This window comes from Nyctereutes procyonoides, unplaced genomic scaffold, assembly GCF_905146905.1.
Source record: "Nyctereutes procyonoides isolate TBG_1078 unplaced genomic scaffold, NYPRO_anot_genome, whole genome shotgun sequence".
NCBI classification, from domain to species: Eukaryota; Metazoa; Chordata; class Mammalia; order Carnivora; family Canidae; genus Nyctereutes; species Nyctereutes procyonoides.
Window position 1 is genome coordinate 1,885,094 of NW_026575117.1, and position 22,380 is coordinate 1,907,473.

A 22,380-nucleotide genomic window follows, 5' to 3' on the forward strand; every position below is an offset into this window, starting at 1 on the left:
GTCCCCAGGTCCTAGGGATGCTGACAGTTTGAAACCCGCAGCTTCCCATCTACTGACCTGCCTTCCAGCTAGGAGAGAGCTCCGGAAGCGTGGGAGTGTTCAGGGTGCCTCGTCCAAGCTAAATTAGAGCGAGGGAAAGAAGAAGGGAGGAGAAGATGGAAAAGAAGACAGACCGGGTGGAGGCAGCGGAGAAAGCCGCACGGAACCCGAGGCAGCAGGGACTGGATGGGGAGCCGTCCTGCCCACCGCGCCCAAGGCTCAGGATCGCCCCCGAGCCCCTACGGCTGCTCCTCAGCCCGGTGGGCTTCCTGGTGGAAGCTTCCGTTTTGGTCGGTTATTTGCTTTTTGATGGCGCCCACAAGGTCTGGGGCAGGGTTTCTCCATCTGGGCACCGCTGACATTTGGGGCCAGATGCATCTTTGTCGTGGGGACCGTCCTGTGCACGGAGGGCTGCTGGGCACCCCCGGCCTCTGCCCTCCAGACGCCGGTGGCACCTCCCACTTTAACAACGACGAGGCCGCCCCTGGCTGAGAACCCCTCAATCGAGGAACAGTTTTAGCCGGACAGGTTCAGGCTCCAACCGCCGCTCCCTCCCTTGCGAGCCTTTGACCCTGAGAAAACCCACCCTTCACCCGAGCCTGTATTCTTGTCGGCAAATACTGTTTTTCCCAAACAGTTGTCCTGAGAATGAAATCTGTGAAAAGCATAGAGGTTCCCGACGGGCTCTCAACAAACATTTCTCCCCTCCCAACTCCAGCTTCATTTACTTAACAAATATTTGCTGAGTGCTTGGGCAGTGTGCGGGGACGGGACGGAAACGCAGCACCCGGTCCTGTCCTCCCGGGGCTGACGGACTCACAGGCAAATGACCGGCACCTGGGACGGCGCAGGTGCAGTAACGGAGGTGCTTGCACATCCTGCAGCTCCGGCCGTGTTTCCTTCTCCTTCAAGGCTGACCTCTGGCCGTTAGCTCGCAGTCCTGCCTCCCAAGGGAGGAAGGCGCCTCGGAGTCGGGTCTTGAAAACTGGGGGCACCACAGAGGCTTAGAAACAGCAGGGCCAAGGGGATCCCTGGGTGACTCAGCAGTTTGGCGCCTGCCTTTGGCCCAGGGCGTGATCCTGGAGTCCTGGGATCGAGTCCCGCGTCCGGCTCCCGGCATGGAGCCTGCTTCTCCCTCTGCCTGTGTCTCTGCCTCTCTCTCCCCCTCTCTCTCTATGTCTATCATGAATAAATAAAATCTTATAAAAAAAAAAAACTTTAAAAAGAAACAGCAGGGCCAAGGCCTAGGGCAGGGGCCTCTCCAGGAACCCCGTTACCCTGTGGGCTGGAGGGAGGGTGACGGGGAGGAAGCATCTTCGCTTCCTGGACTCTGTCTTGCAGGCCAGGAGGATTCCCCCAGTGCTGCTCTCAGGAGGGGGACAGGATCCGACCTGCTGGCAGCAGAGGGAGGACAAAGGAGAGGAGCCAGGGCAGGCGGGAGAGCCAGAGAGCGAGACCAGGCAGGAGCCACTGATTCCGGACAAGTGAGTGACAATGAGGCTCCGGGGCCGTGGGCCCGCAAGGACCACAGTGAGATGCCAGGAGGCGCGGGGACCTGGGAATGTCGCACTGACAGGAATGAGTGACCCATTAGACGGGGAGGCGGGTAGCAACTGCCGTCACCTGTCACCATGTGGAATTCAGGACTTGCAAAATAAAACACGGTCGAATCAGATGAGATCTAGTCTTGCCGTTAGCGAGCTGTTTGGCCTTGGAAAGTCGCTGTTTCTGAGCTTCGATGTTCTTACTGTAAATTAGGAGCAGGAATAGCCTCTGCTCGCCCACGTCACCAATCACAGGACTGCGGCGCCACTTCGTGGCTCTCACGTAGCGTTTAATAGGGTGCGTTTCTGTCTTTACTGCTAACTTTTCAAGAGCACGGACTTACTCGTCTATTATAAGACCTGGCAAGGCCTGGATCTCTACATAAAATTGCCTAAAAATAGAGAACAGAGGTTAAAACTTGCCTTTGAGAAACGAACTGAGCTTCCAATGTCCATGCTCCACGTTATTTTTACATAGTCGCTGTGTCATTTCATTTCATGTCGCAGACAAAACAATTAGCAGTGTGCCTGTGCAGCTAGGAATACCCTGTTAGTCTGGGTTTTGTTCGGGTTAAAGAATACAAATGCTTGTTTTTGCTAAATGAATGGTTCTGGATCAGCACTGAAAAAACGCTGATGCGCTTCCGATGCTTCCGACCCGGGGAGGAGACACACGCTTCCACCAGCAGCGCGGAGCCTTGGACGAGGTCGCCACGCGAGGGAGGACGGAGAGCCAGCCCAGGGGAACGGGCTCAGGCAGCGGTTGGGCCAGAACCAGACATCTGAAAGTGCTGCACACTTTCAAAGACCTAGAACCAGGTTAGGAGGAACAAAGTAATAGTAGCGGGTAGTTTAGACAATCATTTAGTATATTGCCTAGCCGTTAGACGGGGGGAAAGGCGTTCATCGAGACCCAAAGTGGCTCGTTCTTTAAATGCTCGTGAACAGAGGCGAGGAGGAATGGCTCGTTCCGTGCCAGCATCGGGACGCTAACCCACTTAATCCGCGCACGCAGTTCCCTGAGGATTATGGTTTCGTCCCCATTTCCCAGACGGAAAACTGGTCTGCCCGGATTAAAGAAGCTCGCCCTCGGCCGCACACTGGAATTTGAACCTAAGCTGTCCGAGTCCAGGCTCTGGCTTGCCACACTCAGTCGTGACTTGTAAATGTATGGACCGCGCCACGGACACTGCGACAGCAAGAGGCCTAACGGCGATCACTTACCTTCTGGAAATCACGGTCACGTAACCTCCATAGCTCGATTGACCGCAGCGGGCTAACACGCGGTTCAGCTGATCCCCTTCTTAGACGAGGCCAGGGAGAGAAAGGGCACTGCAAAGTCAAGAGTCACTAGGAAATGATGCGATTTGGATGTGAAGGGGGTTGTTAAAGGTCTGGAATTACTGAAAAGTCTGGGAATACTAGGAGCTTCTGCACACGTGCAAGAGCGCGGCCCCTCAAGTAAATACAAGATCAAGAGGACACGCTGGCAAGACATTGGTGAGTGCTGAGCCCCATTCACTTCGCAGTTATCTCCATCTCCTGGGCCTGGCACTTGGGGAAAACCCAAAACATAACATTATGAACGGAGTAGGGCAGGCAGGCAAAACTCACGCCGAATTCCAGCCCTGCCACTTAGCGGTGACTCACCCGATCTTGGAGCCTCTTTGTCCATCAATAAAATGGGATCACAAATACCAACTGTAAAGTGTCGCTGTAACAAGGAACCAAAGCCATATACATGTCTACGGCGGAATAGTAGCCCAAATCAGTTAATCACGAAAGGCCACAACGTACCATCATCAAACTGTAGAGTCAGTCAATCAGCTGTTACCGGGGCAGAGGTGGATATGAGCAACCTAAACGCATGGAGTCTCGTATCTAGAAAGCTTCCCAGGGATGATTCCTGCTCTGGGTTCTCCTAGGAGGAAGACAGAAAGACTTGCAGAGAATTATTTGTTCAACTTTGGTGGAAGGTAAATCCCTACAGTTCTTAGTTTTAAAGACCAGGAGAAGATCCAGACTTCTTAATTGGGAGAAATTTGAAAATGGTCAGGGTGTTTAAATTACATTAGATAACAATATTATGGTTTTGTAAGAAAGGACTATTTTAGGGTGGGACCAAAGTGAGGGGGCTGGGCAGGGGTTCGCAGCTCTGCAGCAACCGGGGCGTACAACGGCCTCACGGTGCCCCTCATCGTGATGAGCGTGTTCTGGGGCTACGTCGGCTTCTGCGTGCCCTGGTTCATCCCTAAGGGTCCCACCCGGGGAGTTACCATCACCATGTTGGTAACCTGTTGAGTTTGCTGCTATCTCTTGTCACGAAGAGAATTCCTCTAGATGCAAAATCAACTCCAAGCCCAGACCGCCTTCTTTGACTTGCCTGTTTGGGCCATCAGCTGCCTTAAACAGTCACACCATATTTGAATATCTTATTCTACAATGCAGTATTTTTTCCTGTTGCCTTTTTTTTTAACATTTTGATGAATTATGTGCCTACTTAACCTAAACTGTGCTGACTCTGTAAAATGTTTATGCACTCTACTGAGCTAGAAGGTGCTATTCTTCTGAGAAGCACATTGCTCTCTCCTTGGATCCTGTGAATTTGAAGAGGACTCCTGCCTGGTCACAACATGGGAATCAGCAAAGTGTTTAAAAACTGTCACAAGACAAGGCAGTCAGGAGGGGAGCATGTTCAGAGGGAGTATCTGTCCCAACAGAATTACACCAAAGTATATTTTCAGGATGACTTTCTTATTTCTGCCATCTACTGGAATAAATTATTTTTCGGCTTTCTGTGGAAAAGAAAGACAAAAAGAAAGGACTATTTCTAGGAGCTGCATGGTGATGCATTTACTGAAAATTCAACGATGTGTGCAACCTCACGTGGTTCAGAAAAAGTTATATATACAAATAAATAATAAAAATAGCGTGTATAAAAAAACAAATAGGGCAAAATGTTAATTGTTGAATTTTGATGGTAGGTTTATGGTTCATGTTTAAAATTATTCATAATAAAGCACTGGGGGAAAAAACAAAAACACAGGGTTGCATTTAGAGACTGTCCCATGTGAAATTTTCCATCTTCACTCATTGTACGGCTGGCTGGGGCTGGGTGGTAGTGCAGAAAAGTAACTAAAAGACAAGTTCTATGCAACTTTTGAAAACAATATTATGTCAGAGTCATCCAGCCAAATCGTAAGAAGTCAGTACCTAAAATCTACGGTTTTAGGGCACCTGGGTGACTCAGCTGTTGAACGTCTGCCTTTGGTTCAAGTCATGATCCTGGAGTGCCAGGATCGAGTCCCGCACCAGGCTCCCTGCCTAGAGCCTGCTTCTCCCTCTGCCTGTGTCTCTTCTTCTCTCTCTGTCTCTCACGTATAAACCAATAAAATCTTAAACCAATCAATCAATCTATGGTTTAGAGAGATTCTTGGACTGTGGGTGGAGGGGGTGGGGGTGAGTATTGGCCTTTCTGATGAATCTAATCCAGGTAATTTATCTAGAGATATTTGAGGACCACATTTTGAAGACATTAAGGCAACTACTGAAAAAATAAATTACAGGGTCCTCTTGGAAATAAGGCAAAGTCCTACACAATTTTAAGGTATTCTTAAAGAACTAATAAGGAATCCAAAAGGACTACAAGTGGGGGATCCCTGGGTGGCTCAGTGATTTAGTGCCTGCCTTCGGCCCAGGGCGTGATCCTGGAGTCCTGAGATCGAGTCCCACATCGGGCTCCCTGCAGGGAGCCTGCTTCTCCCTCTGCCTGTGTCTCTGCCTCTTTCTCTCTCTCTGTGTCTTTAATGAATAAATTTTTAAAAAAATTCAAAAGGACTACAAGTGAAAAGAAGACAGAGTTTATAAAACCAGAAAAAATGAAAAAAAAAATAAAGTCCTCAAGAGACAAATTAAAATCATTTCATGAATTAATTAATTTATAAATGTTTTGCAGCATATGAGCTACAAATACTCTCTACAGCTTTTGAGAAATGCCTACAGTTCTTTGGTAGAGAATTTCCTGCAGGGCAGCTTATGCATTTGAAGCTCTCCAAAGACCCAGCAGAACTCTACCAACTTCTAAGAATATTGTAACATTCTGAGAACATTAAGGGAATGATCTAAAATGTGGAAAACGTTAGGGGCGCCTGGGTGGCTCAGTCAGTTAAACATCCAACTCTTGATTTCAGCTCAGGTTATGATCTCAGTGGTGAGATCAAGCCCCCGGTTGGGCTTTGCACTCTGCATGGAAACTGCTTGAAATTCTCTCCCTCCTCATAGGCACCCTCTCTCGCTTTCTCTCTCAAGTAAATAAATACATAAAATCTTTTAAAAAATAATAATAAAACATGGGAAATTTTTAAAGTCTTATTTAGAACATTAAAAATTAGAAGCAATTTTAAAGGTTTAACCATGGAAGAGTGACACGTTTACAACATGAATATCCATGTCATGGAATGTTATTCAGCGATTTCAATGTAAGTAAGGAGTAAGCTGCTACAAAAGAAGAATATTAAAGTAAACAGGATTATGAAATTAAGAAGGGAATATACTGATGATTATCTAAAACACAGGAATACCAAAAAGACAATTATACTGGGAATCTTGCATGATACCATTACACCGGTGGCGCTGATAAGACAATTATATCGGGATGCTGGAATTGTTTCCCACCCTCTTCCCACCAGTTGTACAAAAAAAAAAAAAGTAAATATTATAAAAGAATGAAAAAAAATGGTAAGAATGTCATGGCTGGAAGGCCACTAGTGAACAATCATATACAAAGAGCTCTCAAGATAAGAGCTAATGTAGGATATGAGACTAGATGCTGTAAGAAAAGTCACTGTCCTCAACAAGTAATGCTCTCTGCTCTTTTCACCTAACAACAACCCCTGCAAAACCACCCATTCTTCCCTTCTAATGGCAGGTCCCAAAAGGTAGCCATCAAAGAAGTGCTGCCTGTAATAGCACTCTTATTTATGTTCAGCCTATACACATCTTATCCTCAAAATCTTTCTTGGCCTAAACCAATATGAAATATTCTACTTCTCTGAGGTTGTTTTTGTTTTTTACTGTGAAAGAACAATGTTGCTAAATTACTCATCTTTTAAAACCACAATCATGGGATCCCTGGGTGGTGCAGCGGTTTAGCGCCTGCCTTTGGCCCAGGGCATGATCCTGGAGACCCAGGATCAAATCCCACATCGGGCTCCCGGTGCATGGAGCCAGCTTCTCCCTCTGCCTATGTCTCTGCCTCTCTCCCTCTCTCTCTCTGTGACTATCATAAATAAATAAAAATTAAAAAAAATAAAACCACAATCATAATCTCAAACTCCTATTATTGCTATTGCATTTTAGAGTGTTAGGAAGTCCCCAACCAAGATGGGCTATGTTAAAAAAAAAAAAAAAAACTGTTTTACGTTGCTTGTTTGAAACTTGTTACACAGACCTGTGGCACTGAGTTAAGTATATGGCACTTTCCTTACGTTTCCAAGAAAATATTTGAAAAAGTTTCTGTTTCCTTGAAGGAAGATCTTAGTTGAAAGACAATTTCTACACAAACTTGTTAACTAAGTATGTGGCACTTTCCTTATGCTTCCACGTATACATTTGAAAGTGTTTCCATCTGCGTGAAAGATGTCAGTTGAAAGCAGTTCTTCCCTAGAAATATTATAGTAACACAGGAAATGGGTCTGCTCACCAAAGCCTCCGATTTCTACATCCTCTCCCTCAAGTTCCTGGTCTAAAAGACTAATGTCTACTTAGGATGCTTCTTAGGCTTTCCCGAGCCTCCACATAAGTCTTTAGTTTCACCATGGAATTTTCTTAAGTGGGGTATTTTTAAGCTGGGAAATGCCTTACTAACAATTATATTTTGTACCACTTAAAATCTACTAACTTTCATTTTCATAAAACATGTGACATTTGATTAACTTAAATTCCATATGAAAAATACTCTACAGGCAATCAGAAAATTAAAAACAAAGAGCTATAAGAGAACACTAAAGTGTCCCTAAAGTTAGTGGACTACAAATATCAAATATCAAAAGCAAGATGCTATTTTAAAATATGTAATGACTTAAGTTTGACGATGGGTGAATTTTAATTTAATCCTTTCTGTAAAAAACCAAATGGTATTCTAATGCCACTGAGACTAAGTGCTAAAAAACTAAATAATCAAACAAATATGTGAAACATGATTACAATTTAAATTTTTGGCCTCTTTTTCTAAGCCCCCACTTTTTTTTAAGCCCCCACTTTTAATACAGAATGAACTCTCCCATCCTAAGCATAGTGGTATTATTTGACACTTGACATCTAAAAGCTGCACATTAGGATCAGTCTTGGAATTTTCACAGCTATGGAGAAGGATTTATTTATTTTTTTTTAAAGGCACTTTATTTTTTTTATTTATGATAGTCACACAGTGAGAGAGAGAGAGGCAGAGACACAGGCAGAGGGAGAAGCAGGTTCCATGCACCGGGAGCCTGACGTGGGATTCGATCCCGGGTCTCCAGAATCACGCCCTGGGCCAAAGGCAAGCACCAAACCGCTGCGCCACCCAGGGATCCCTAGAGAAGGATTTAAAAAGAAAAAGCTTCCAACTGCAATATAGTGTAACTGGTACAAATACCGGCTTAGTTCTTAGGTCTCGGACTACATTCCTCTATTTCTCTATAAAAATCTTTTAGCATCTGATAGTTTCATCAGACTTCCCATTTTCAAACAAGTAGCCTTGACTTCCCATCATGTCCCGGATAAATGAGTCTGAAGATTTCCTGAAGGCAGACCTCAATCACTGAGTCCCCTTTACAAATAAGGCAACCGTGCCTTTTCATTTCTGTTGGAAAAGGGTTGTTGTTGTTTTTAAGATTTGTTTATTCATGACAGAGAGAGAGAGGCAGAGACAGAGGCAGAGGGAGAAGCAGGCTCCGTGCAGGGAGCCCGAGGCAGGACTCTATCCTGGGCCTCCAGGGTCACGCCCTGGGCGGAAGACAGGTAGGTGCTCAACTGCTGAGCCCCCCGGGGCTGCCCCAGAACAGGGTTCTACGCTCCACACTCAATGTTCAGTAGGGCGCACAGTGATGTGCAAAAATGTTTTCCAAGGCTCTCTTCTGGTCCATTGGGGGACAATCAGAATATAACAACGCCGGGCAGAAGAACCGGACCATACTCAGTCACATTTGACTCTCTCGGCCGGGGGTTCCTCCTTGTAATGGGAAATGATCTGAATTAGGATGCAACAGTTGACGAGGAAGAAGAACAAACCGGCCAACCAGATGAACAGAAAGGTGTTCTTTCCCTGGAACTCCAGGAGATAGGCGGGCGCCAGCCACAAGGCCTGCCCGAGGAACCACAGCACCAGGAGGCCGGCGGCGCGTTTCCAGGGCATCCTCACCTGCGGCATCACAAGGGGCAGCAGGCAGAGGTACCAGAGGAAGTACTGGGAGGTGCAGACCTTGTTGAAAGTCACGAAGATCGCCGTGTGCAGGAAACAGCAGAAGGCGAGGTCCCTGTAGTAGGCCAGGGACGCGGCCGAGAGCAGCAGCAGCTGCGGCAGGAAGGCGGCGACGCCCAGCGAAGGGCTCCACGGGCTCTCGGCCGTCAGGTACAGCATGTAGAAGTAGGGCGAGAAGTTGTGCCGGATGTCCCGCCTCGTCAGGTGGTACAGGTACGTGTGCTCCAGGAACTCCCAGCCGTAGCGGCGGTAGAAGCCGAGGCTCAGGGCGCAGAAGGTGAGCCCGGCCACCGCGGCGAACAGCAGCACGGCGCGGCTGCACAGCGCCCGGAGCAGCGCGGACGCACGGGCGCGGCGGGGCGGGGGCGCGGGCGCGGGCGCGGGCGGGGCGCGGGCGCGGGCGCGGGCGGGGCGCGGGCGCGGGCGCGGGCGCCCCCCGCCGCAGGTGCAGCGCGATGGGCAGGATGTAGGTCACCGGGTACAGCTTCAGGTGCACGGCGAGCCCGTAGGCCACCGCGGCGCACGCCAGCCGCCCGCGCGCCAGCAGGTACAGCGCCGCCAGCACCAGCGCCGCCACCAGCGCGTCCGCGTTGCCCCGGCTGGACACCGCCATGGGGAGGGGGTTCAGCAGCCACAGGGCGCAGTAGCCGCAGGCCGCGCGCCGGCCCAGCCCGCGCAGGAGCAGCAGGCGGTAGAGCGGCCAGGCGGCCAGCACGTCGCAGCTGATAAACAGCAGCTTCCCGAACAGCTCGCACAGGTGCACGTTGGGCGCCAGCAGCCAGGCCAGCAGCGGCGTGTAGCGGTAGGTGGCGCGCAGGTACGGGGAGCGGCCCTGCGACAGCAAGCGCGCGGCGTCCGTGAACACCCGGTAGTCCACGTCCGTGTAGCGCACAGGCAGCGCCCGGTCCTGGAAGGCGCCGTACAGCACCAGGGCCACGCGCGCCACGAAGGCCACGCCGAACACCCCGGCGGGCCGCACCCGCAGGCTCAGGGGCCGGCCCATCACCGGCCCGCCCGCCCGCAGACCCCAACCACCGCGCCGCGGCCGCTTCCGGCAGGGAGCCCCGCCCCCGCCACGCCCCGCCACGCCCCGCCACGCCCCCGCTTCCGGGGGAGGAGCCACGCCGCGGGTCTCTCCCTCCGGATTGGCTTCCTGCGGCGGGGGCGGGACTTCCGCGTCTGGCCGCGGCGCCCCGCTGCTCTGCTCTGCTCCGCCCTTCCCGCCGCGGCCCCCGAGCCTGAGACGCCGGAGGGGGTCCGGCCGCCAGCTGCGCAGCTCGCCCGCCAGCGGGGCTCCGGGGGGCGGCGGGCGCCCCTGTGTGCAGCCCCGGGAGCTGGCGGCCGTGTCCTGGCCGGCGGCCCTGCGGGGGGGGCGGCCGGGAAGGGGCCCGCCGCGCGGCTGCGGCCGTCTGCTGCCCCGGGTCACCGGAGCCTCCCCGCCGCCCGCCGGCGCGCGACCCCTCGGGCGGAGGCCCGGGTGTTAACGCCTGGAGGCGACCCGGGCGCCCCCACCTGAGCGCCCACCTGAGCCCCTGCCGAGTGCCCGCCTGAGCGCCTGCCGAGTGCCCGCCTAGTGCCCACCTGAGCCCGCGGAGCACCCGCCGAATGCCCATGGAGTGCCCACCAAGTGCCCACCTGAGTGCCCGCAGAGCGCCCGCCAAGTGACCACCTGAGCGCCTGCCCAGTGCCTGCCGAGCGCCCACCTGAGCCCCCGCTGAGTGCCCGCCTGAGCACCCACCTGAGCCCCCGCCGAGTGCCCGCCTGAGCGCCTGCCGAGTGCCCGCCTGAGCGCCCACCTGAGCCCCCGCCGAGTGCCCGCCTGAGCGCCTGCCGAGTGCCCGCCTGAGCGCCCACCTGAGCCCCCGCCGAGTGCCCGCATGAGCACCTGCCCAGTGCCCGCTAGTGCCCACCTGAGCGCCCACCTGAGCACCCGCCGAGTGCCCGCCTGAGCACCTGCCCAGTGCCCGCCGAGTGCCCACCTGAGCGTCTGCCGAGTGCCCGCCTGAGCGCCCACCTGAACACCCGCCAAGTGCCCGCCTGAGCGTCCGCTGAGTGCCCAGGGAGCGCCTGCCGAGTGCCCACCTGAGTGGCCGCCGAGTGCCGTTCTTGCCTCCCCTTCACCACGGTGCCAGGGGCCCGGGCTCTAGAGGCTCACCCACACCGAAGACCCCGCCCACCTCCGAGCCCTGTTCCAGTGCCCCGCCCTCTCTTCCAAGATGACCCTTCTTTTTTTTTTTTAAAGATTTATTTATTTATTTATTTGTTTGTTTATTTATTTATTTATTTGTAGAGACACAGAGAGAGAGAGAGAGAGAGAGAGAGGCAGAGGGAGAAGCAGGCACCATTCAGAGAGCCCGATATGGGACTCGATCCAGGGTCTCCAGGATCACACCCTAGGCTGCAGGTGGCGCTAAACCGCTGCGCCACCAGGGCTGCTCGAAGTGACTGTTCTTCATCACGGCGTTTGTCACAGTGCCTTGTGACTCCGGATTGTTTAAAGATTGTACTTATTGGGGATCTCCCTGGGTGGCGCAGCAGTTTGGCGCCTGCCTTTGGCCCAGGGTGCGATCCTGGAGACCCGGGATCGAATCCCATGTCGACCGGGAGCCTGCCTGTGTCTCTGCCTCTCTCTCTCTCTCTCTCTCTCTCTCTCTCTCTGTGACTATCATTAAAAAAAAAAAAAAAGATTGTACTTATTTATTTGGGGGAGAGAGAGAGAGCGAGCACGGGCAGGGGCTGGGGGGAGGCAGGGGAGAGGGAGACTCCTGGCTAGCAGGGACCCGATGAGGATCATGACCTGAGCCGCCCAGGCACCCAGACACCTGATTTTTTTGTTTCCTCTTTCCTTGTTTTCCGTCAGGACCCTGAGAACGGAGATGATCTTGTTTTTTTTCTGTACCGCAGTGTCAGCGCGTTAGCAGACTCACAGTGGGCGCTCGGTAAGGTTGAATTGACTTCGGGGGTCCCTCTTGCCAGAGTCCCTCTGGAGGGCATTCCCAGGAGCGCCCCCAACTCCCAGTCCAACCGTCTTTCCAACATCTTTACCCGTCTGAAGCTCTACCCCGTCCTCCACCCAACTCTAACCCCTGCTTCCCTGAATTTCCCACCAAGGCCTCCCGCACATTAGCTCTTTCCCTTCTATGGGCACATAATTGCACTTCGTATGCAGAATTGCAAATGCCATGGGCGCCTGGGTGGCTCCGTGGTTGGGCACCTGCCTGTGGCTCAGGTCGTGACTCCGGGGTCCTGGGATCGAGTCCCGCATCGGGGTCCCTGCAGGGAGCCTGCTTCTCCCTCTGCCTGGGTCTCTGCCTCTCTCTCTGTGTCTCTCATGAATAAATAAAATCTTTTTTTTAAAAAAATGTGAATACCATAATTCATTTTAGGTGATATTCATAACCTTTTCAGTGAAACCGCAGGGTTTTTGAGGTTAGGGATTATATCTTATCCTTAGTTGTGTGTTTTTTTTTTTTTTTAGTTGCTCCTAATTTCTTGCCGTTTTGGCACATTATAAATGTCCAGCAAATCCTGACTTAGTTGATTTTACAGATTGACCTGGCTTCCTAGGGGAAGTTTTCTCCACCAGAATAAAGAGAGTCGATGACTCCCTTCAGCCTCTACATGCAGCATCCAGGACTGCCCACCCCACATCCTACAAGTTACATTCATCCTTTGGATGGACCATGTTAGTCGGATACATTCCGTATTCATATTCTGGTATCTTTTTCTCCTTTTATGTGCCTTATTGTAATTATATACCTCAGGTAGGTAGTTACTTTTAACCTCTTTTGCAGTATAGTAGCCACACATACAGGGCAGCACATCACCATGCTGATAACAAGGAGGAGAATTTCCAAGAGCCAGTTAAGGCTTTGTTAAGGACTTATTTGCAGGGTGTCAGGCATCGTGCTAAATACTTGCCGTGTAAGGTGGATATGCTACCTTCACAAATGAAGAAATCAAGACTTAGGAGGTGAAGTCATTTTCCTAAGTCGCTTCATCAACTAATGGCAGAGCTGGAACACAAAAGCAGGTCCGTGTGGCTCAGATTATTTCTAACTACTGTGTGGCTGACCTGCAAATAAAATGTCGATGATGAATTCTGATTTACTTCTCTGTCTTCTCTGATTCGATCCCTTGTCTGAATCTTTCTGATATTCACTGTCACAATGAGTCCAGCACTGATTATTCTCTCCGCTCTCTCCGATAGCTAAGTGAGGCTTAATCCCAGAGAATAGAGGATATGGGAAGTGGGCGTCTGAGGATTACCTAAGGAACGGTTCCTCCGGCAGGGTTGGTTTAGGTGTCTCGCGGAAAGGCTTCGACCAACCCAACCCCATGGAGCTTACCTACTAGGTAGGTGGAAGACACCTAATTGGCAGATAAGGAAACAGGAAACAGACTCTCAAATCAAAACGAACTCTCCTTGGATCACTGAAGTCCAAGGAGGGAGATACAGGTAGCAGTTGTAGAACTGAAGAAAGGACTGGAGGCCAGGAACATAACTTGGACAGAGAGGCCCTACTTCCGTTACGGTTTTGAGGCGGGACAGAAGCATCCCAGGCTTTCAGGAGCCCTTCCTGAGCTTTCTGCAACTGGGCTTAGGGATTCTGTTTCTCACCTCTTTCCAAAAGCGCTGCAGTTTTTTGAGATGCTCAGCTGTTGGTTACCTCTTAACTATTACTTACAGTTCTTCTAATCCCCCCTTTCCTGTCTGCCTCCAGGCTTTTGCCCTAATAGAGCCAGCTACACACAGGCATAGATTGTCCCCAGCATCCTTAGCCAGTGACCTCGACCTCGGTCAGTATACTGACCTTTCCAGATCGACTCTCCATCTCCTTTGCCTGGTGCTGGCCAGCATCACGCAGTCTTCCCTGCCCTCTGGCTGCCCGTTAGCTTAGGCCAGGGGGAGGCACTAGCGGGTCTTTGGCCGTGGCTGAGTCCTGCTGCCTGAGACCATGGCTTCCACTGAGGCGACAGCCCCCTGCCTTGGCTACAACTCTCACCAGTTTCCAGTAACCATCCTGCCAGGCTTAAGACTGGTAAAGACTCTCCTGCCGTGGGGAGTCCCTGGGTGCCTCACCATCCCTTGTTGGCTTCCTAGCCCTGCCCACACCTTTATAAATAACCCCTTCCTTAAATCCTACCCCTATTAGCTCTTTAAGTACACCCTCTGTTTTCTGCTAGAGTCCCGGCTGATTTAGTCACTTTCTTTGTTTTGTTTTTTTAGACCTTGCTTACATTGCCTGCTTTGTAATTTCCTTTTGAACCTGTTCTAAATTCTTTTCGTTGAATTTAGCCCAGACCTTCAACAACTCATTTAATTAATGATACATACCGACCACCTCCACTACACCAGGATCTGTGGCAATTACCTCTCCCCCAAGCTTTTGCAAGCCTCCTGACTGGCTTAGCATCTCCTGTCTCTCAATTCTACGGCTAACTTGATGTTCATAAACAGTACTTTATTAGATTCTTTCCTTCCTTCCTCAGATATCTCCAATGGCTCCCAATTGCCTATAGAAAAAAAAATAGAACATTTAGGCTGACATTGAGTCCCTCCGTGACCCTGCCTTTTCAATCTATTCGCCTGTAAAACCCTCTATTCTAGGTTTATTACCCATCCTTTAGCTATGCCCTGTGCTTTCGTCCTACGGTACTTTTGTTCCTGCTGTATCACCTACAAAGGGATCCCTTTTGTCTTTGCCTTTTTCCTTTTCCATTTTTCTTTTTCTTTTCTTTTTTCCTTTTTTGCTTTTTTCTTTTTTCCTTTTTTCCCCCTGTGTTCCCTTTAAATACTATTTGTCTTTGGTGCTGGAGTCTAACTTCAACTCCTCAAAACTCTCCCCAGACCTTAACTAGTGCAAATAATTTCCCCCCTTCCAAAACTGTGGAGTTTATTGTACTAGTTTGTTTTTTTTTTGACAGTTAATTATGTCATGTCTTATAAAATATGTTACCTAAATCTTTAATGGATACTTAACAAGCACACGAGCTCCTCTGTGTACTAGCTGTGTGAACGTGAGACAATTCCCTCCCCCTTCCCTTGCTCTGCTACATTTACGGAGCATCACAGGTGCAGGTCCTGGGCGAAGCTCCAGGCTGTACTGATGACCAAACACTGACATGAATCCCATTCACGCGACACTTAAAGTCTAGTGAGCAAGACAGACAACCGTCAAATAAATTCACAAGTCAAATTGCTGCTCTGGTAAGTGCTATGAAAGACGGGTAGGTGGTGCCACCACAGCTTTTAACCAGCATTTCCGGCTGAGATGGGCGTGGTAAGTAAGAGTGAGCAAGGCTGGGGGCAGCAGGCAGGAGGGGTTTCCAGCGAAGAATAGCAGGTGCAAAGCCCAGTGAGAACGTACCTCCCTGGGGTGTGCATCGTGTGTTCAATGTCCTTCTACTACCTGAATGGTACCTTCCAGGTAATAGGAACTCAGTATTTGCTGATTTTTCTTGAGTCTCATGTCACATGTGTTCTAACCAGACCTCACAGATGGATACCTTCCCTTGCCTAGTGCCTGTCCCCGGGAGGTATTTTCCACAGGCGTCTCACTCTTGAGAACGTGTTGGTGGTGGTTTCTCTGGCCCTTGGCCTGTGCCTGTTGCCCTCCCTGACGTTTGTGGTATGCCCTCGGTGTGTGCGACTTACCTTGTTTTCCTCACAAGTTTGCAAGTCTCTTCAAAGCCTAAGGGACTGTGTATTTCATATTTCCTCTATCTCATATGTCTTGTGACTCATCCCTGAACCAGTGTTGCCTGAACGCTGTAGGTAAGTATCTGTTGATGACGATGAGACCCCGCGTTTTCTCCCTCCTCCCCCTCCCTCTGTCCTTCCTTTTCTGGGGAACAGAGGTCGGTGACTCTGGGACGCATTAGCAAGCATCAGAGAGGGTTCAGGGCTGGCTGTTGACAACCAGGCCTTCCAAGTAAGGGATGGATAAGAGTAGAAGGGAAATCCATCCATTTGAATGTTGGGGCAAAATGCCCAGCAACGAAACGAAGAGGCTTATAGAGCCTCGGGGATCACGAGGGAATGTCCAGACCCAGTAGCGTGGACGGGACATGGGGCACGTGAATCTGGCTGGGAGGGACGGCATAGGATCCGAAGCAACATTCCTGGATTGAGCCGAGCCGATTGGATATCGATAGATTGCTAAACCGTGACTTTTTTCTTCTGTTAATCCTTTAAAAACCCGGTGTGAAGGGGTCCTCTGCTAAAGGATCCCCGGGTTGAGGAGGGAGCTATGGCGGAGGGAGGGCTGGCTGCGCCCCTGGTAGGCCTGTGCGGGCGGCCCCACACCAGGACCGGCTTCCTTGTCTACAAGAAGCTAGAGGAAAAACAGCTCCGTGCTGTTTTTTATTCAGCAGCTTCTTCTGCAGGGACTAAAGTAAAATTAACCAAACGAGCTCCTCCGTCCCTGTTCCGTGGGTGACTCTGGCCTGGTTTAGTCCCTGACGCGGGGACGGACCGCCATCCTGGACATGGTGCTTCAAGAGCCGAGAGCCGGCCGTGACCGAGCCGGCGGCGCCTGCTGGCCCTACGAGGGGAGCGCGTGAGCGCACAGGTGCACAGGTGTGCGAGGCTCCCGGCGCCCCTCGGAGCAGGGGGGTAGCCGGCTTCTCTGCTCTGCTGGGCCTCGGGTGTCCCTGGACGGTCCTGTTAGCTGGCGGAGCCAGGTGGTGGGGACGAGGTGAGGCGGAGGACGCCCGGAGCCTCTTGGGGGACTGTCTCCCCAGGGCTCCCCCCACGCCCACGCCAGGCCCGCACGCCCCAGGCCCCGGGAGCATCTGGGTGGCCGCGGGCCGGCTGTGGGCCCAGCAGCTCGTCCCCGCACGTGGAGTCGAGGTGGGGGTGTCCTGGCAGGGCCCGCAGAGGAAGGGGGCGTGCAGTACACTTCCAGAAAAGGACGCAGAAGGTGCTTTTATTTTAAAACCAAAACCAAAGTGCTACAGTGACAGGACACTGCCGGGGTGGAGCGCGGCGTAGGTGGGTTCTAGGTGCCCGTGGCCGAGCGGCCACCCGAGTCCTCCCGCTCCCTCCTCCCTCCCGGGCCTGGGTGCGGGGAGTATCTGCAGCCTCAGTGGGCGTCTCCTCCTCTGAGGAGCGGCCTCCACGCCTCCCTCTCCCGCCATCAAACCCGAAAGCCTCCTCAGCTGTCCCTCTTGCACGTGCAAACCAGGATCACCGGGCACAGGTCTGGAAACCCGGGGAGTCCGACCCCGAACCCAGAGCCGGGTATCCGCCCCGTGCTACGATCTCCTTTCTGTACATTCAGCATGTTTGGTCCTATGTACATCCATAGACATCTCTCTACATGCACATACTCTCTCGGTCTCTCTCCTCGGGTCAGCCTCCCTATGTACCACGTCCCACTTCCCGAGCCTCCGCCTCCGTCTCGTCTGCTGGTCCAGGGGACACTGGTCTCGAGAGTTTCGCGAGGTCCGTCAGCACCACCCCCGTCATCGTCGTCGTCACACCCTGAGTGCCCTCTCCCTCTGTTGTTTTGCCCGTGAGGACTCTCCTGTTCCCGTGGGTGCTGAGTGCTCCCTGACGTTCCAGTCTACGGTTGGTGTGGTCAGGGGCCCACGTCCCACCGGACCTGGCTGCTCCCGAAGCTCGTCTGATAGCCTGCAGAAGGATTTCAGCTCCGAGGAAGAGGCTGTGCGGAGCCGGGGAGGGTGCGGGTGGGGAGCACTGTCCTCTGGGGAGGCCTGTGGCAGATGAAGCCGGGCTGTATTAAGAGGATAGTAGGACTCGTTAAAGTGCAGCTTAGAGCAAAGTCTGGGGTAGCAGAGCAAAATCAAAAACAGTTAAGTCAGAAAATGTCCCATTGTGTTAAGCAAGAATCTGAGCAGCCTGGGGGCCTGGAGCCGACAGCAGGGGACCAGGGAGAAGGGATTCCAGACCCTCAGGAGGGATGCAGCTGTGTGCAGAGGAAGCTAGGGGAGAACGGCTTGCCAGTGGAGGGGGCGTCCCGGTGCGCACGCGCTCACGCTCACGCCAGAACTGCGGCCCCCCCACCCTGGAAGAAATCCGGTAAGTCTAATGTTGAATAAAGTTGGGAGCCCAGACACTGGCTCTTTGCCTTCCGTTCTGTGTGTCAGATTTTCACGTTTTCCTGGGTCTTGTTCCCTTGAGAGCTTGGGAGTGCTGGTGGGTGGGGTGTACGGTCAGTGAAGAATGAAGGGTCTTCAGGTCGGAGTCAGCGGAGTTCAAGGAAAGACACACATGAGAGGATCTTATGCAGATCTTGAGGTGACCGTGGGTCCAGCCCCAGGCGCGTGGACGCGTTCTGGGAAGTGTGTGGCTTGTAACAACTGACCGGGTCCATGGTTCGTGCAGGGACCCTATGCCAAGCCACTGTCAGTGGAGGCACTTTTGGGATTTGGGGCTTTAGAGAAAATTCTGGTGCCCGTACGCCCTTCTCAGCCCCTTGCACAGCCCCCACCAGGGACCAAGGAACGGCCTGAGGTTGATGTCCTGAAGTGTGCCCTCTGACTCACCTGGAAGTGGCGTCCTCGCGGGGGAGAGGAGGTGGGGTTGGGGACCCTCTATCCCAAGTCTCAGGAATGGCTAAGGGAGACCCTGGTTATTGGATCAGGAGGCGTGTAGTCTCCTTCCCTCCCAGCGCTGCCTAACAAAATAGCTGGCACTTGTCAGAGGGGCACAGGCAGGGGTGCCAGGGACAATGCTGTCTGCCAGCCACACAGTTCTACCCCAGCCCAAACCCCAATAAAGCACCGCCGGGTCCCCGGGGCTCCACACAGCCGGCTGGAAATCTGAGAGCTTACTCCTCCTCCCTCACGGTAGGGTCAGTGGCACTTTCCCAGGGGATCCGTGCCCTGTAAATGTCTGGGACATCTCTCCAGACCTCTCTGTGGGGCCTGGGGACCTGCTGGCAGGGCCATCCCATCCACAGGCCACAGGGCAACACATGCTCCCTGGGCTGTCTGCGGGAGAGCGTCAGGGATTTGGACAAGAGCTCTGCAGAGGTCTGATTCCAGGACGCGTGCAGGTGCGATGCTGCCCGGGGCCTATTTCCTGCGTCGGCCCCAGGTCTCTGGGAGCAGAGGCAGCTAAGGGAGAACCAGGTATCCTAAGGGAAGGTCCCACTGGACAAAACGGGGGAAAACTGGTGACCAAGCTCCTGCGTTATAGTCAGAATTTGCCGGCAGAAGTGAACCACCCTGAAAAACCTGACTTCTTTCAACAGGGGTTGGTAGAGGACCCGGGAGGGATTCACCCAGATTCCCTTATATCTCGAGGCACAGACCCCAAAAGGACCATCAGAGTCTTGCCCCAGGGAACTAGCCGTGTGGGGAACGAGAGGGGGTGGGGGCTGCGGCCTCAGGTCACCAAACCTGGATGGTGGCGGCGGGAGGCGGGGGGAGTCTATCCATCCAACTGCACGGTCCTCCTAATGTGAGTCTCCAAGCATGGCTGAGGCGTCCTGGGCCACTGCAGCCTAATCTTCCCTCTCCACACCCCCTCCCGGCGTCGGGGGGTTGTGTATCTTGGGGGAGGGTGCAGGGGACACTGGAAGGAAAGCTGGGACTCCAGTTGGCCTCGCCTACCCGCAGGCTGCCAGGTTAAAGCAGAGGGGGCGGAGGATGGGTGCTTCTGGGGCCCTCCGGGAAGCCGGGGTGACGGCCTTCCCCCGGGACGGGACGCCAACAGAGGACACACCAGAGGGACGGGGAGGCGGGAAACCAGGCCGTCAGACGTTGCTGATGCGCACGCTCAGGGCGCTGCCCTCCTTCTCCGCTTGTTCCCTTAACGACTCTTCCAACTTGAGCTTCTCAGGGTCTCCGTAGCGGACAGCGCTGTCGCGGAGGCCGCCAGGGGAGGCCACTTTCACCACCTGGTCAAAAAGGCTGAAGTCAGCGATGTATTTGCCGCTGGCGGACAGCGAGATGGCTGGGGTGAACTCGTAGCCCCAGAGGATCTCCTCCGGCAGGTAGGATGTGCGCACCTGGCAGGTGGCACTGGTGGACTCCACCGTCCCACTGAGGATCAGCACCAGCTCGAAGTCACCCTCACCACTGCGCAGGGGGAGGTCTTTCAAGGGACTGGTCTCATCTACCACGTGGTAGAAGGTCAGGGGCAGAATGAGGAAGGGGCTGTCCGAGGCCGTGTCGACCTGGAAAGTCACGTTGACCTGGTTGAGCCGGATGTTCTCGCCCTCTTTGGTCTGGTGGGTCTGAAGCAGCTTGCCCGTCACCTGGCAGCCGATGAGGAGGCTCTTCCGCATGTTGGCGACTCGGATCATGAGGCAGGGCTTCCCGTTGTGGGCCGCGACGACCGCGTGCTGGCTGAACCGGATGGTCTCCGCCCGCTTCTTGGGCCGGGCGATCTTTGCCAGGAAGGTCCCCGTGATGAAGATTTCCAGGATGGTGGTGAGCACCAGCTGGGCAATCAGAAGCACGATGGCCAGCGGGCACTCCTCACTGATGTAGCGGAAGCCGTAGCCGATGGTGGTCTGCGATTCGAGGGAGAAGAGGAAGGCCCCCGTGAGCGTGTGCACCTGTACCACGCAGGGCGTGTGGTTGGCCGGGGGGCCAAGCTCCAGCAGGTCCCCGTGGGCCACAGCCACCAGATACCACACCACGCCGAAGAGGAACCAGGTGCCTGCAAAGGTCGCCGAGAAGAGCAGCAGCTTGTAGCGCCACTGCATGTCGATGAAGGTGGTCCACAGGTCCTTGAGGTAGAGGAAGCGCTTGTCGGCGATGTGCTCCATCCTCACGTTGCTGCGGCCGTCCTTGGTCAGGACCCGGCGCCGCCGGACCCCTGGGCCCACGAGGGGCCGGCTCTCCGTCTGAGTGGTCTGGCTGTAGTACACCTTGGCGACAGACGTCATCTGGAGGGAGCAAGACAGCATAACGGAGGTTATTGCAGACATCCAGCCAACTCCTAGCCACCACCCAGCGCGAACGAAGAGGGGACATCCGCTCGGCGCCGCTGATTTGTTCTCACTGTCGGCCAATACTTATGAGCACCTGCTCCACGCCAACTGCTGTGCAAGATGCCGGTGAGTCACCAATAGAAATGACACCTTCCTTGCTCTCCAAGAACTCACGCCTAGCGAGCGAGACCCACGTTCAGCGAGCAAATAACTGCCATGCAGTCTGATATTTGTAATTCTTGGGAGGGACAGAAAAGAGAGAGAGTCATAAGTTCACAGTTCCTTGAAGGTGGGGCAAGAAGAGAGGGTTCTACTCGTCTCCATTCCCCGCAAAACCAGTTCTGTGAAGATCTCCAATTCTGAAATAGGATCCCTCCCCACCCTCGTGAATGGCAGAGCAAGAAAGACTATCCCGCTGAAGCTGTCCCAGGCCAGCCCGCCTCAAAACCCCCGGGCCCTTGATACCCCCACCTGCCCCCCAGCCCCAAGTCAGTACTCGCCGGGGACGCCAAGATGCTCATCTGGCCAAAGAAGTAGCAGAAACTGCCCACCCTTCTGCCCTTCAAGGTGTTCTCTGAGCAACCAGACCATTTCACTATGCGTTATTACGATTACTATTACTCCTTTACCATCACCATCACTGTCGTCACCCATCTGCATCATGTGGGGGGATTCAGGCCGGATCCCGGGGGCGCACGTGGGTGGGAGGAGCGCAGACAGGACCCATGCAAGCAGCTGAGCCACGGTGAAGTAGAACGTCCCATCCTGGCCTCCTGGCGGTGCGGGACCGTTTCCCGGAGGACTGGGGGAGACAGCAGCTCACCGCGGCCGAGCCGCCTTGACCGAGTGAAGTAGGAGGGCTCGTGTATAGTAGTCAGCACCCCCGTCTGCAAGAGCTCGAATTCGGGATTGCTGTCTGTCCTGATCGAAGAAAGTGGGCCGAGGCTCTGAAACAGGAGACCGCTCACCTGCTCCTCCAAGGTGCCGGCACCCCTGCCCAAGGAGTAACTTGTACTTTTCCAGCAGAAAAAGGATTTCAATCACTGGAGCCCTTGGACTCTGGGTCTGGTGGCCAGACCTGGGAGGGAGGAGGGCGATCTCGAGGGAGTCTGGCCTTTGGAGAGCTAAGAGGCGCATCACAGTATCCATCCCAAAAAATCTGAACCACTGCACTTTATCAGTCCTTCACCCTGGTCCCTTACCTCGTCTTCCCCAAGACCTGACACCCTGAAAACGAAACTATCTGAGCCCGTCCAAACACCCACCCACGCAGACATTGAACTGGTGACCACCACTGGACGGGAAACCCAAGATGTTAGAGGCAACCAGGCGCCTGTTTTGCCAGCCTCTGCCCATGTGGAACCTCTGTCCGGGTGAGACCGCTCGTCCACTTCCCAGTACCCTCAGCTACCTTGGAGCAAAGGGG

The 22,380-nt window shown here is 53.5% G+C and overlaps 2 protein-coding genes across 3 annotated transcripts in view; both read right to left on the minus strand.

The window, feature by feature from the left end:
* Window positions 1–6,854: 6,854 nt before the first annotated feature.
* Window positions 6,855–10,521, minus strand: PIGM (phosphatidylinositol glycan anchor biosynthesis class M). Its single transcript, XM_055334220.1, is given in 2 exon segments — window positions 6,855–9,396; window positions 9,398–10,521. Coding segments are annotated over 2 exon segments (1,287 nt in total). The 5' UTR covers window positions 10,046–10,521; the 3' UTR covers window positions 6,855–8,757.
* A 6,446-nt stretch (window positions 10,522–16,967) lies between these two features.
* The window catches only part of KCNJ10 (potassium inwardly rectifying channel subfamily J member 10), a 28,533-nt gene continuing 23,120 nt past the window's right edge, over window positions 16,968–22,380 (minus strand). Inside the window, exons 2-3 of one of the 2 annotated variants that reach the window (XM_055334096.1) lie at window positions 20,025–20,909; window positions 16,968–19,913 (exon numbers count right to left, since the gene is read on the minus strand). In XM_055334096.1, coding sequence (XP_055190071.1) covers window positions 19,770–19,913; window positions 20,025–20,909 — 1,029 coding nt within the window. In that variant the 3' untranslated portion in view covers window positions 16,968–19,769. Of the gene's footprint in view, window positions 20,910–22,380 lie in introns of both variants that reach the window. The other variant, XM_055334094.1, reaches the window with a different exon arrangement.